A 14648-nucleotide genomic window follows, 5' to 3' on the forward strand; every position below is an offset into this window, starting at 1 on the left:
CATGGAATAAATGTTGTGGATCTTAATGTTTTTCCTCATAATCCTGGATTATCGGACCACCATTTTATTGCGTTTGCAATTGCAACAAATAATCTGCTCAGACCCCAACCAAGGAGCATTAAAAGTCGTGCTATAAATTCTCAGACAACCCAAAGATTCCTTGATGCCCTTCCAGACTCCCTCTGCCTACCCAAGGACGTCAGAGGACAAAAATCAGTTAACCACCTAACCGAGGAACTCAATTTAACCTTGCGCAATACCCTAGATGCAGTTGCACCCCTAAAAACTAAAAACATCTGTCATAAGAAACTAGCTCCCTGGTATACAGAAAATACACGAGCTCTGAAGCAAGCTTCCAGAAAATTGGAACGGAAATGGAGCCACACCAAACTGGAAGTCTTCCGACTAGCTTGGAAAGACAGTACCGTGCAGTATCGAAGAGCCCTCACTGCTGCTCGAGCACCTATTTTTCCAACTTAATTGAGGAAAATAAGAACAATCCAAAATTTATTTTTGATACTGTCGCAAAGCTAACTAAAAAGCAGCATTCGCAAATGGAGGATGGCTTTCACTTCAGCAGTAATACATCTATGAACTTCTTTGAGGAAAAGATCATGATCATTAGAAAGCAAATTACGGACTCCTCTTTAAATCTGCGTATTCCTCCAAAGCTCCATTGTCCTGAGTCTGCACAACTCTGCCAGGACCTAGGATCAAGGGAGATACTAAAGTGTTTTAGTACTATATCTCTTGACACAATGATGAAAATAATCATGGCCTCTAAAGCCTCAAGCTGCATACTGGACCCTATTCCAACTAAACTACTGAAAGAGCTGCTTCCTGTGCTTGGCCCTCCTATGTTGAACATAATAAACGGCTCTCTATCCACCGGATGTGTACCAAGCTCACTAAAAGTGGCAGTAATAAAGCCTCTCTTGAAAAAGCCGAATCTTGACCCAGAAATTATAAAAAACTATCGGCCTATATCCAATCTTCCATTCCTCTCAAACATTTTAGAAAAAGCTGTTGCGCAGCAACTCACTGCCTTCCTGAAGACACACAATGTATACGAAACGCTTCAGTCTGGTTTTAGACCCCATCATAGCACTGAGACTGCACTTGTGAAGATGGTAAATGACCTTTTAATGACGTCAGACCGAGGCTCTGCATCTGACCTCGTGCTCCTAGATCTTAGTGCCGCTTTTGATACCATCGATCACCACATTATTTTGGAGAGATTGGAAACCCAAATTGGTCTACATGGACAAGTTCTGGCCTGGTTTAGATCTTATCTGTCGGAAAGATATCAGTTTATCTCTGTGAATGGTTTGTCCTCTGACAAATCAATTGTAAATTTCGGTGTTCCTCAAGGTTCCGTTTTAGGACCACTATTGTTTTCACTATATATTTTACCTCTTGGGGATGTCATTCGAAAACATAATGTTAAATTTCACTGCTATGCGGACGACACACAGCTGTACATTTCAATGAAACATGGTGAAGCCCAAAAATTGCCCTCGATAGAAGCCTGTGTTTCAGATATAAAGAAGTGGATGGCTGCAAACTTTCTACTTTTAAACTCGGACAAAACAGAGATGCTTGTTCTAGGTCCCAAGAAACAAAGAGAACTTCTGTTGAATCTGACAATTAATCTGGATGGTTGTACAGTCGTCTCAAATAAAACTGTGAAGGACCTCGGCGTTACTCTGGACCCTGATCTCTCTTTTGAAGAACATATCAAGACTGTTTCAAGGACAGCTTTTTTCCATCTACGTAACATTGCAAAAATCAGAAACTTTCTGTCCAAAAATGATGCAGAAAAATTAATCCATGCTTTTGTTACTTCTAGGCTGGACTACTGCAATGCTCTACTTTCCGGCTACCCGGATAAAGCACTAAACAAACTTCAGTTAGTGCTAAATACGGCTGCTAGAATCCTGACTAGAACCAAACAATTTGATCATATTACTCCAGTGCTGGCCTCCCTACACTGGCTTCCTGTTAAGGCAAGGGCTGATTTCAAGGTTTTACTGCTAACCAACAAAGCATTACATGGGCTTGCTCCTACCTATCTTTCCGATTTGGTCCTGCCGTACGTACCTACACGTACGCTACGGTCACAAGACGCAGGCCTCCCAATTGTCCCTAGAATTTCTAAGCAAACGACTGGAGGTAGGGCTTTCTCCTATAGAGCTCAATTTTTATGGAATGGTCTGCCTACCCATGTGAGAGACGCAGACTCAGTCTCAACCTTTAAGTCTTTACTGAAGACTTATCTCTTCAGTAGGTCCTATGATTAAGTATAGTCTGGCCCAGGAGTGTGAAGGTGAACGGAAAGGCTGGAGCAACGAACCGCCCTTGCTGTCTCTGCCTTGCCGGTTCCCCTCTCTCCACTGGGATTCTCTGCCTCTAACCCTATTACAGGGGCTGAGTCACTGGCTTACTGGTGTTCTTCCATGCCGTCCATGGGAGGGGTGCGTCACTTGAGTGGGTTGAGTCACTGACGTGGTCTTCCTGTCTGGGTTGGCGCCCCCCCTTGGGTTGTGCCGTGGCGGAGATCTTTGTGGGCTATACTCGGCCTTGTCTTAGGACGGTAAGTTGGTGGTTGGAGACATCCCTCTAGTGGTGTGGGGGCTGTGCTTTGGCAAAGTGGGCAGGGTTATATCCTGCCTGTTTGGCCCTGTCCGGGGGTATCATCGGATGGGGCCACAGTGTCTTCTGATCCCTCCTGTCTCAGCCTCCAGTATTTATGCTGCAGTAGTTTATGTGTCGGGGGGCTAGGGTCAGTCTGTTACATCTGGAGTATTTCTCTTGTCTTATCCGGTGTCCTGTGTGAATTTAAATATGCTCTCTCTAATTCTCTCTTTCTCTCTTTCTGTCTTTCTCTCGGAGGACCTGAGCCCTAGGACCATGCCTCAGGACTACCTGGCATGATGACTCCTTGCTGTCCCCAGTCTACCTGGCCGTGCTGCTGCTCCAGTTTCAACTGTTCTGCCTGCGGCTATGGAACCCTGACCTGTTCACCGGACGTGCTTGTTGCACCCTCGACAACTACTATGATTATTATTATTTGACCATGCTGGTCATTTATGAACATTTTAACATCTTGACCATGTTCTGTTATAATATCTACCCGGCACAGCCAGAAGAGGACTGGCCACCCCTCATAGCCTGGTTCCTCTCTAGGTTTCTTCCTAGGTTTTGGCCTTTCTAGGGAGTTTTTCCTAGGGAGTTTTTCCTAGCCACCGTGCTTCTTTCATGCATTGCTTGCTGTTTGGGGTTTTAGGCTGGGTTTCTGTACAGCACTTTGAGATATCAGCTGATGTACGAAGGGCTATATAAATCAATTTGATTTGATTTGATTTGACTGCCGAATGCCGCCCGAACAAGGAGAGGGACCGACTTCGGCGGAAGTTGTGACAGTACCCCCCTTGACGCGCGGCTCCAGCAGCACGCCAACACCGGCTTCGGGGACGACGAGGCGCAGGGCGATCCGGATGGAGACGGTGGAACTCCCGCAGCATCGACGGGTCTAACACGTCCTCCACCGGCACCCAGCATCTCTCCTCCGGACAGTACCCCTCCCACTCCACGAGGTACTGAAGGTCCCTCGCCCGACGATCGAACTGCATACACCGGGGCCCCATCGATGTCCAGAAGGGGCGGAGGAACCTCCCGCACCTCAGACTCCTGAGGTGCGGGAGGTTCCTTCAATTCGGACCTCAATTGGCTTAATTGGTTGTTGCTGCAGGACTTACACAAAAACCTGTACATGTTATCATAAAATGTAGCCTCTGCTGCTTATTTCCTGAAAAGTGAGAGACGCTATATTACATGGACACACGCTGTGGCATGGCACCACTCGTCTGTCTGTTCCGCTTCCTCTTCCTGCCATTCACTGACAACCCCAGACTGAGGGCAACTCTCCAGTACAAGACACCTGATGGTAAATAATGACTCGACAAATCACTGCTCTGACACACCACTGCTCCCAACACATGCTCACTTGTCATAATTTTGCAGGAGACATCTTTTTTTTTCTGGAACATCATGTACCCTGTCCTGTCCCACTCTGTGATGTGCCAGCAAGGGACACACTTAGCAGTCGCTGCTCGGCTGAGATATTGACATCCTGTGGGTGTAATCAGAGTAGATAAATCTTCCCTCTCTCTTCCTCTGTCCCTCTCATACGCAGGAACACATCTCTCCCTCTCACTGCAATCCAATAATCGTTTTTTTTTACCTGCATCTTTCTTGCTCTGTCTTTCCCTCCCTCCTTTTCTAGAGTTGAGAACATGGAAAGCTACTGTTCCACCTGATGGGCCAACACAGCACAGTACAGCTCGGTTTGACTCAGATTCAGCTCGGCTTAGCAGTGTAAAAAGGGTCTAAGCCTTTTCCCTTACTTCATCCGATCCCGAGCCGAAGATGAGCAGATCAAAGGGGATGGCTGCCACCATGTCAATGAGGAACCAGCCCTTGAAATAGTGGATGGCTATCTTCGCCGGGTGGCTGACCACCTCCTCGTTGAGATTCACATAGGTTGTCCTGAAGTTGATCAATATGTCCACGATGAACATGATGTCCACCATGAGGTCGACCACGTTGAGCGGCGAGCACGAGTAGCCGCACTCCCTCCTCTTCTGCTCCTCTAGGTCGTTGAGGAGGAAGGCGGCGGAGTAGGGCGTGAAGATGGCCGTGTAGATGACCAGCAGCAGGATGAGCCAGTCCCACACCGCTTTGAAGGGGCTGTAGTGGAGGATGGTTAACTTGTCCATGCGCGGCACCTGGAGCTTGTACTCGGGAAGCACATCTGCGCCCAGGGATAGCACCTGAGGAGGAAGGAGGGAGGAGTTAAGAGGAAGTAAAGTGAAGACATGAAGAAAATGGTGGCTTGGATCAATGTATTATAAGAACGAATGAATCCTATAGAATCCTAAGGAAATACTTTGAAATTCAAGCTGAAGTCAGTGGGATGTAAATATTGTATAGGGGCCTACTGCAAAAGCCACGATGCTAATGTTGCATACAAATATTATATAACACTATTTAAAACTAACGTATATAACAGCCTATATGTAGGCTATTATGGATGCATCCTGTACATGTATATGGTCCACACTGTATACTGTATATAACCTTAAGTAAATTCTATGGAGGAAAATACACAAAGGTTAACATCATCAGCTTGCCCCTTGTGCTTGGCTGTAGGGAGGATAAATATACATTTATACATTCATATACAGGTCGCTTAACCTAAGCAGGCATACTATACATTCTTTATGAGTTGATCACTGGACACTAAACACAGCTGAACTCCAAGAGGAAATCAGTCACGTGGAAATATTGATGGAAGAACAGTGTCTTAACCATCCTTCCAGAACTACAATACCCATTAGCCACATATACATACTTAAAGAAGTACATGTTAGTTTAGTATCTTACTGTATTAGCCAGCAAATTGCAAACAAGTAATATGACGGGAATGTCCTTGTAGATGCTTCTACATAGGAAAAAAGTTGCCAGTAAATTGCAAACAAGTCATATGACGGGAATGTCCTTGTAGGGGCTTCTACATAGGAAAACCCCTATTTAAGGAATGTTTAATTGCACCAATATCCCAACTATTCCTGTTAGAGTATGGCCTGTCCCTGGATAACTTTTAAAATCAATATCACAGAGCAGATAATAGTCTCAATGACACTAAGGTGATTATCGAGGTAGGAGGTGGTGGGATATAGTCATTCATTCTGCAGCTTGACACTTCAATGCCAGGGAAGACATTTCTGCTCTGTTTCTCATGGCTGATTATCACTGTGGCGAGAGGGAGGGAGAGGAGGAGAGAGAGAAAGGTAAAGTGCTTCACCCAAGGGCAGAGAAGTAATTATTGTAGATGGAGAGAAGAGCAAGCTGAAATAGAGCCTTGGAAATGGAATTAGGGCTCCATTTCGGTCGCCTTCGCCATAGAAATAGAATTACTAGAATGGCGATCCCCATTCAAGTCAATGTTCCATGATGGTCCATTCAAGTCATTATTTCCACTATTTCCAATTATTTCCTCCACCATCTAGGCCTACTCCTAGTCGCACCCTGGCAGGGATCGCCTCGGCGACCCTGTGATTGAGTGGGATGAAGGGCGGCGGGCTTAAGTGATTATAATGAAATTGGTTATTAGACATCTTCTGTCCCCTCCCCTGTGTGATTACAGGTCAATAGAACAACCCTCCACTATATCACACCCTTTAAAGCAAATCACCAAATAAAGGACAGAGAGAGAAAAAGCTTTTTCATTATTCATGTCCAGCTACATTAGTTATCTTCATTGAAAGTTTTGGTAATTAGGCTACAGGCAGTTTTATTTCTTTCATCAAACTGCCCTTTGCTCAAAGTGGAAAAGAAGCACAAGGCAGTGATTGTCGTGAGAAACCTCTTTTTGAATGAACGTGTTGTTTTGTCTCTTGATGACATACCACCTAAATCAGGCAGAATCACATACCATGTGGATAGATTAGTCGATGTGGCCTAGTGGGCTGCTGCACTTGTAAGGAGTTGGTAAAAGGAGTACCTAATCTATGATCCAGGGTCAGATGTTTCTAGGCTTATATGATCCGGTTAATCAATTTTGGGTCGGTAAATCTGACCCTATATCTGTGGTTAGTGGCAACATCTAATTTGAGCCATATGGTTACATTGGTAAACTGTCTCTGAGCCTGCTGGCAAGCCCAGGGAGGAGTCAATTTGCAGAATGAGAGCTCAGTTGAGCACGTTGCTCCCCCTGATCTGTTACTAAATAAATTATTCAGACATAATAATTTAATGTACCTAGTGTGGATTCATTTGCTATTGTGCCAATTAACTCTCTCATCTGGAATAACTGTATGCAAATGAGTGGACTGTTCATTTCACCCTCTCACGTTATTTGTTGGTATTGTTGGAGGATTTAGAATACCAGAGTGTAATTTCCTGTCTTGGCCAGTGCTGCTTTGTCACGTGACCCACAACATGTATTGTTGACAATAAAGAAAAAATTGGCAAAACTGAAGCAAAGCCATGACATAACGACTGGTAAAACTGAAGCAAACCCATCCAAAGCCGGAAAAATAATACCTCATGGATCGAACATTAAGCATCAAACAAGTTGTTTTATATGGAGCATCAACATGCACTGACGCCGCTTATCAATCTACGGCACAGACTCAGATCTCCTGTCAATCATCCATCTGTTTAGAGTGGTTGAGTTCTGTGTCGAACCAGCAGACTACAGTACGTGTTTATTCTGCAGCCTAGAGCACGTCTCTCTAAACAAACTCTGGAGAGACCTGGTCTCCAGACATCGGCTGGAACAGTGTGAGCCTCACAGCCAGATAACAATGGAGGAACAGGGAACAGGAGCTCAGGGTATCACATTCAGACAACAGGGGACGAACAGGGAGCAGGAGCTCAGGGCGTCACATTCAGACAACAGGGGACGAACAGGGAACAGGAGCTCAGGGCGCCACAGTCAGAGAAATATATCAAATACCAAAGAAACAAGCAAATACAATCCAACTGTCTAGTTTGATCAAACGACTGAGAATGAGCTGGTGAAAGGAAAAAACATGTTCAATGTAATCTGTTCAGTAGTAAGCAGCAGATGGTTGCTAACCAAACGTACAACCAGGAAAGAAAAACAAGAGGCTGTTATGAGTCTAGATAATCAACTATAACTCTATCTGACATAGGCCTGCTGTATAACAACAATGTTCCACTGCAGTAGGTATATCCAATATGAACTATATCAGGGATAGGCAACTCCATTCCTTGGGGGCCTAATTGGTGTAACACTTTTGCCCCAGCCTCAGCTAACACACCTGACTCCAATAATCAACTAATCATGATCTTCAGTTTAGAACGCAATTAGTTTAATCAGCTGTGTTTGCTAGGGATGGGGAAAAAGTGTGACACCACTCCGACCCCCCGAGGACTGGAGTTGCCCACCCCTGAACTACATAAATAATCACAACAAATACTAAGATCAGGTTGGAAAATACAAGCTGCAACCCACTATTGAGATGTATGACTCACACACACACCAGCATATGTCCTCTAAACTAGAAGATGCCCTTACTGCCAATGACAAACTAAGATCTGCTTTTAAGGAAAACCCAGTCCCAGATACTGTATAGTATATACTGTATACACCAGTGAAGGCTCCTCGGAGGAGGAAGGGGAGGACCATCCTCCTCAGTGAATTTCATAAAAATCTATATAGCGAAATTTAAAAATGTATCCTTTTTAGATATAACTATACTAAATATATTCACGTCACCAAATAATTGATTAAAACACACTGTTTTGCAATGAAGGTCTACAGTAGCCTCAGCAGCACTCTGTAGGGTAGCACCATGGTGTAGCCAGAGGACAGCTAGCTTCTGTCCTCCTCTGGGTACACTGACTTCAATACAAAACCTAGGAGGCTCTTGGTTCTCACCCCCTTCCATAGACTTGCACAGTAATTATGACAACTTCCCGAGGATGTCCTCCAACCTATCAGAGCTCTTGCAGCATGAACTGACATGCTGTCCACCCAATCAAAGGATCAGAGAATAAATCTAGTACTGAAAGCATAAGCTACAGCTAGCTAGCACTGCAATGTATAAAATGTGGCGAGTAGTTGTCTTAAAAAGAAAGACAATAGTTGAACAGTTTTGAACAAATTTATTCCAAAATTAAGGAGAAGCAAGAGAGAGGAGCGAGAGAGATAGCTATATTTGGTTGTATTTTTTTTAAACGTTCACTTTCACTTAGCTAGCAAATGCAGCTAGCTAGTTTAGCCTACTCAAACACCCGGCTCAAACAGAGAGGGATGCTATGTTAGCTAGCTGGCTATAGCTATCCAACACTGGAACTCTTCCAAGTCAAGGTAAGCTTTGGTTTTATTAATGTATTGCCACCGGGGCCCGCCAGTGTAACTGCTAAACTGCTTTCTGACTGTACATTGCACTGCATGATTGTAGCGAGTTTACTAACTCGTTCGTTCAAGTTGACTATGATGTGACAACAATGTAGGCTGTGTGTAGAGGTAAGCGGTCATCATATGAAGGTTTGGCTTGGAAAGGTTTTTTGCCTGGTCACAGACAGCTGATGTGTTGTGCACGAAAGTCCACAAGTGACGGGAAAAGGTAAGAGAGGGAGAGAGCGTAGATTGTTGCGAGAAGGAATTATAAACTCAGCAAAAAAAGAAACATCCTTTTTTCAGGACCCTATCTTTAAAAGAGAATTCGTAAAAATCAAAATAACTTAACAGATCTTCATTTTAAAGGATTGAAACACTGTTTCCCATGCTTGTTCAATGAACCATCAACAACTAATGAACATGCACCTGTGGAACGGTCGTTAAGACACTAACAGCTTACAGACGGTAGGCAATTAAGATCACAGTTATGAAAACTTAGGACACTAAAGAGGCCTTTCTACTGATTCTGAAAAACACCAAAAGAAAGATGACCAGGGTCCCTGCTCATCTGCGTGAATGTGCCTTAGACATGCTGCAAGGAGGCATGAGGACTGCAGATGTGGCCAGGGCAATAAATTGCAATGTCCGTACTGTGAGATGCCTAAGACAGCGCTACAGGGAGACAGGACGGACAGCGGATCGTCCTCGCAGTGGCAGACCACGTGTAACAACACCTGCACAGGATCGGTACATCCGAACATCACACCTGCGGGACAGGTACAGGATGGCAACAACAACTGCCCGAGTTTCACCAGGAATGCACAATCCCTCCATCAGTGCTCAGACTGTCCGCAATAGGCTGAGAGAGGCTGGACTGAGGGCTTGTAGGCCTGTTGTAAGGCAGGTCCTCACCAGACATCACCGGCAACAACGTCGCCTATGGGCACAAACCCACCGTCGCTGGATCAGACAGGACTGGCAAAAAGTGCACTTCACTGACGAGTCGCAATTTTGTCTCACCAGGGCTGAAGGTCGGATTCGCGTTTATTGTCGAAGGAATGAACGTTACACCGAGGCCTGTACTCTGGAGCGGGATTGATTTGGAGGTGGAGGGTCCGTCATGGTCTGGGGCGGTGTGTCACAGCATCATCAGACTGAGGTTGTTGTCATTGCAGGCAATCTCAACGCTGTGCGTCACAGGGAAGACATCCTCCTCCCTCATGTGGTACCCTTCCTGCAGGCTCATCCTGACATGACCCTCCAGCATGACAATGCCACCAGCCATACTACTCGTTCGGTGTGTGATTTCCTGCAAGACAGGAATGTCAGTGTTCTGCCATGGCCAGTGAAGAGCCCGGATCTCAATCCCATTGAGCACGTCTGGGACCTGTTGGATCGGAGGGTGAGGGCTAGGGCCATTCCCCCAAGAAATGTCTGCGAACTTGCAGGAGCCTTGGTGGAAGAGTGGGGTAACATCTCACAGCAAGAACTGGCAAATCTGGTGCAGTCAATGAGGAGGAGATGCACTGCAGTACTTAATGCAGCTGGTGGCCACACCAGATACTGACTGTTATTTTTGATTTTGACCCCCCTTTGTTCAGGGACACATTATTCCATTTCTGTTAGTCACATGTCTGTGGAACTTGTTCAGTTTATATCTAAGTTGTTGAATCTTGTTATTTTCATACAAATATTGACACATGTTAAGTTGTCTCAAAATAAATACAGTTGACAGTGAGAGGACATTTCTTTTTTTGCTGAGTTTATATACAACGAGCAAAGTGATCATGATGTTTTTATGTGGCTGCTACGAAAGTGAACTGTTTGCGTGTGATCAGGTGTGTATTCATTCCACCGATTCTGTTAAAAAACGTCTTATAAACAGAACAAAATGGGGATAAACATACCTGAATTTGTCCAACAGAAACTCTCATTTTCATTTGCTGGACTAATGATTAGCTAGCTGTAGGCAAGAGTGTACAAGGCGGTATTGAATGTGTCACTGTCTGTCACCTTGATTACTCAAAATTCTCTCGGCCTATGCACCTACGTTGTGAACTTGAATTCATCGTCTAGGTTGTAGCAACCTCATGATGGGTACAGTATCATGTAGTAGCCTAAACTTATCGATGTTACATTGAACTGGGTGAATGGACTATGAATGACAGTCATCCAATATGCTGTTATAGAAATAAGGCCATGCTCATTAAAAAAAATAATCATCCTCCCCCATCTTAAACGGTACCAACCGTCACTGGTATACACATTATCAGTAGAACAGCAACATCCTCGTCTGTTCTGGACAAAGTGGCCCTGACAGATCTTAAAGGTCAACCAGCTCTGCCATAGCGACACAGACGCACGCGCACACAGACAGGCAAGCACGCAGGCAGGAGTACACACAGGCATCCTGGTTTCCCTCCACCCCTATAGGGACCGACACAAGGAGGCGTTGCTGTACTGCGGCAGACAGGATGAGGACAGACAGACAGGCAGACAGACAGGATGGTGAGGATGACCTCTAACCTGTGTGTAACTAGAGTGTATCCCTGAGCCCTGGTAAGAGAATCTGTCCTCATCGGGGATAATTACCGCTCTCTACTGTATAACATTGGGGCAGATGACTATTCATGTGATTATTTAATGAGGTAATAGTACATCCAGCTACAGCACACTATACATCTGTAACTGTCTGTACAGAACAAACACACAGAAAAGACATGTCCTCTGTATGGAACAGATTCTATAGAATGGATTCTAACTCCAACATTATACTTGATTGAGTGAAGCTCCAACATCTTGGCTTATGTCAGTGAGCCCCAAATCTACTGAGCACAAGGCACAGGGCCTTTCATGACCTCTTACCTGTGTGACCTTATCGGTGACGTTGTGTGTTCGGTCCTTGACCATTGGGGCTATGATGGTTTTCTCGGAGGATGGAGGGGAGGGGCACTTTTTGTCGTTGTTGGCCTCTGAGAAGTTGAGCGTGATGAGAGGGATCTTGTTGATGGTGCTGTATCTGTTGAGGTGGGAGTCAGACGTGGAGCCCAGAAGACTGGATTTGATCTGGTTGAAGGATCCTGGAGGAGAATTTAATGGAGAGAGAGGTTTGGAAATGGCTAGCGCTGTGATGCTAAGCTAGGCTAGAGCGGCGATGCTATACTAGGCTAGCGCGGTGATGCTATACTAGGCTATGTTAGCACGTGTGGCCTGATACAGCTTGACGGTTTGACGGTATGCTAATGGATAAAAGGAGACCTCAAGTGTGGTTTATGTGGTAGGTGTGTCAATAGGCTGCCGTGTCTATTTGTTACGTGTGGGAGCGTGAGTATGGAACTGTTTTTTGCTCTTGAGTGAACTCAATTGCTGTCACAAGACAAGTGAACAACCACAGGACAACAGTAGAAATACAAGAGTCAAACAGATCCACCCTAACCCTCTGCTTGATCCTGTTACCTTCCATTCAACAGCTGTAGAAATGACCGACTTGGTGTAATGAACACTTTTAGTGAAATAATGATGTCCACAAACAAAGGAAATGTATACTTACATCTCAGTCATCAGGTTTTGACTCAATGATACCATATGGATATGGCTTTCATGATTCATACATCCACAAATACTCTATGGTACTACGCGAAAATACAGTACAACACTGCCATAAAACCTCACCACGTTGAACAACACTCACACTGTCACACGTATAACTACTGTGGGCAATATGGAAAAGAGAGGGAACGTGTCAACTGTTGATCCAAAAGGAGAAGATGGAGGGATGACTCATTCTGCCTTTTTCACAAACGAGTGTTGAGAATACAGTGAGTGATACTTACACCTAACACACACAAAAGACATGCGCAGCTTGAAGACATAGTGATACTTACACATACAAAAGACATGCGCGGCTTGAATACATAGTGATACTTACACATACAAAAGACATGCGCAGCTTGAATACATGCTACAGCAGCATTGTACGGTACAGTATGTGTGCATTACAGACATATAGGAAAAGCTCAAGCCATACCCCCAGCCATCCAGGACCGAGACACTAGCGAATCAGGAGAGAGAGAGGGAGGGAGGTAGAGAGCAGCGTAAAGAGGAAGTGACCTCAGAGAGAGGGGAGGGGTCAAAGGTCAGGATAATTCTGCAGGCACTTCCTGAGTGTCATGTGACATTTATTTGAGCAACATCAGAGTGATTTTTTTTTTAGTAGAGGTAAAAAAAATCTGGCCACTATGTTACGGTAATTAAAAATATCCCGGAAACTGGAGACATAAGGTCTAAAGTTAAAAATACAAACAATAGTTGATAACATTTAACAGATGCTCCTCCAAATCTTTCCATATTCAATGGAGTATCAGTGGAGGCTGGTGTGAGGAGCTATAGGAGGACGGGCTCATTGTAAATGGAATGTTGGAACAGTATCAAACACATCAAAGATATGGAAACCACATGCCTGACTCCATTTCATTAATAACATTCCAGCCATTACAATGAGCCCGTCCTTCTACAACTCCTCCCAACAGCCTCCTCTGGTAGGTATTGATCCAGAATGCACTTTTAGGCTAGTAAAGAGATTGATTTCAGAGGAAAGTACAGTCATTTAATTCATTTCTGGAGGTTAAAAGGCTCTCAGACATTTGATAACATTCCAGTGACGTAGAATTCAGTGGAGGCTGCTGAAGGGAGGATGGCTCATAATAATGGCTGGAACGGCGGAAATGGAATGGTATCAAACACATGGTTTCACTAATTCCACTCGAGCCATTAAAACGAGCCCGTCCTCCTCAATTAAGGTGCCATCAATCTCCTGTGGTAGAATTAATTACTGTATCATTACGTTTTTGATCTATAATAGTAGTATTCCATAACTAGTGAAGTAGTCATGGATTGGAATACTTTTTTGGTAAAGCGGAGACAAAATGGAGGACGTTATTCAAGCAAACAGACAAACCATCACTCTATTCCCTTCGACTGTCTGACACAGGTCAAAGGAAATAGCCTACCAGTTGTCTTTGGTAAAAGGAACTATTGGCAGCAGGCGAAGGCAACTATTATTATGATTCATTGATTATTATAGATTTCCTGTTCTATGGAAATGAGAGGCAAGATTTGTTTTCATGCAGGCGTGTGGCAGGTCAAAAGTCAGCCTGATTTTTCCGAACTATCAGAAGGGATCTGCAAGCTTGCAGGGCACTCACAGGTCACTTCTTACTACAGCATGAATAATGCTACTACTATGCCGCGAATTCTCAGAGGAATTCACAAATGTATCAATCAGGCACTAGCATTCATCACAGACTTATGTTGTTGAGTTGAAAAATCCATGCAGCAAGCAGTTCAGGCCATATATTCTATATCCGTGCTATGATCAAGGAACGAGTGGTTGTTACCTTTGATATTACGACCATTGTCTGCGATTGCATAGTGTGGAGCGAGAGAGAGGGGGATGGGAGGAAGGTGGAGGAGTGAGAGGAGATTCCAGATCTGTACGTAGCTAGCTAGTGATGGAAGACGACCCACATAAAAGCCCTATCGCCGTCGCACCATTCATTATCATTATCATTATCAAGTAGACATATTACAGTGTCAACCGCAGGGGCCCTTTGAATGAGAAATGCATATTCAATGGTGTAGGGAAGGATAGAAATATTAGCTTGGTACAGAGACAGGGAGAGTCTGGGGCTGTACTGTACCCCCCATGTTGACT

The 14648-nt window shown here is 44.6% G+C and overlaps 1 protein-coding gene across 6 annotated transcripts in view; it reads right to left on the reverse strand.

The window, feature by feature from the left end:
• Nucleotides 1–14648, reverse strand: part of LOC106590765 (potassium voltage-gated channel subfamily H member 7) — a 162550-nt gene that overhangs the window by 88490 nt on the left and 59412 nt on the right. For 3 of the 6 annotated variants that reach the window (XM_045697655.1, XM_045697654.1, XM_045697660.1), the window contains exons 5-8: nt 14332–14352; nt 12963–12986; nt 11801–12015; nt 4407–4832 (exon numbers count right to left, since the gene is read on the reverse strand). In XM_045697655.1, coding sequence (XP_045553611.1) covers nt 4407–4832; nt 11801–12015; nt 12963–12986; nt 14332–14352 — 686 coding nt within the window. The remainder of the gene's footprint in view (nt 1–4406; nt 4833–11800; nt 12016–12962; nt 12987–14331; nt 14353–14648) is intronic. The other 3 variants (XM_045697656.1, XM_045697657.1, XM_045697659.1) reach the window with 3 other exon arrangements.

This window comes from Salmo salar, chromosome ssa16 (genome assembly GCF_905237065.1).
Source record: "Salmo salar chromosome ssa16, Ssal_v3.1, whole genome shotgun sequence".
NCBI lineage: Eukaryota > Metazoa > Chordata > Actinopteri > Salmoniformes > Salmonidae > Salmo > Salmo salar.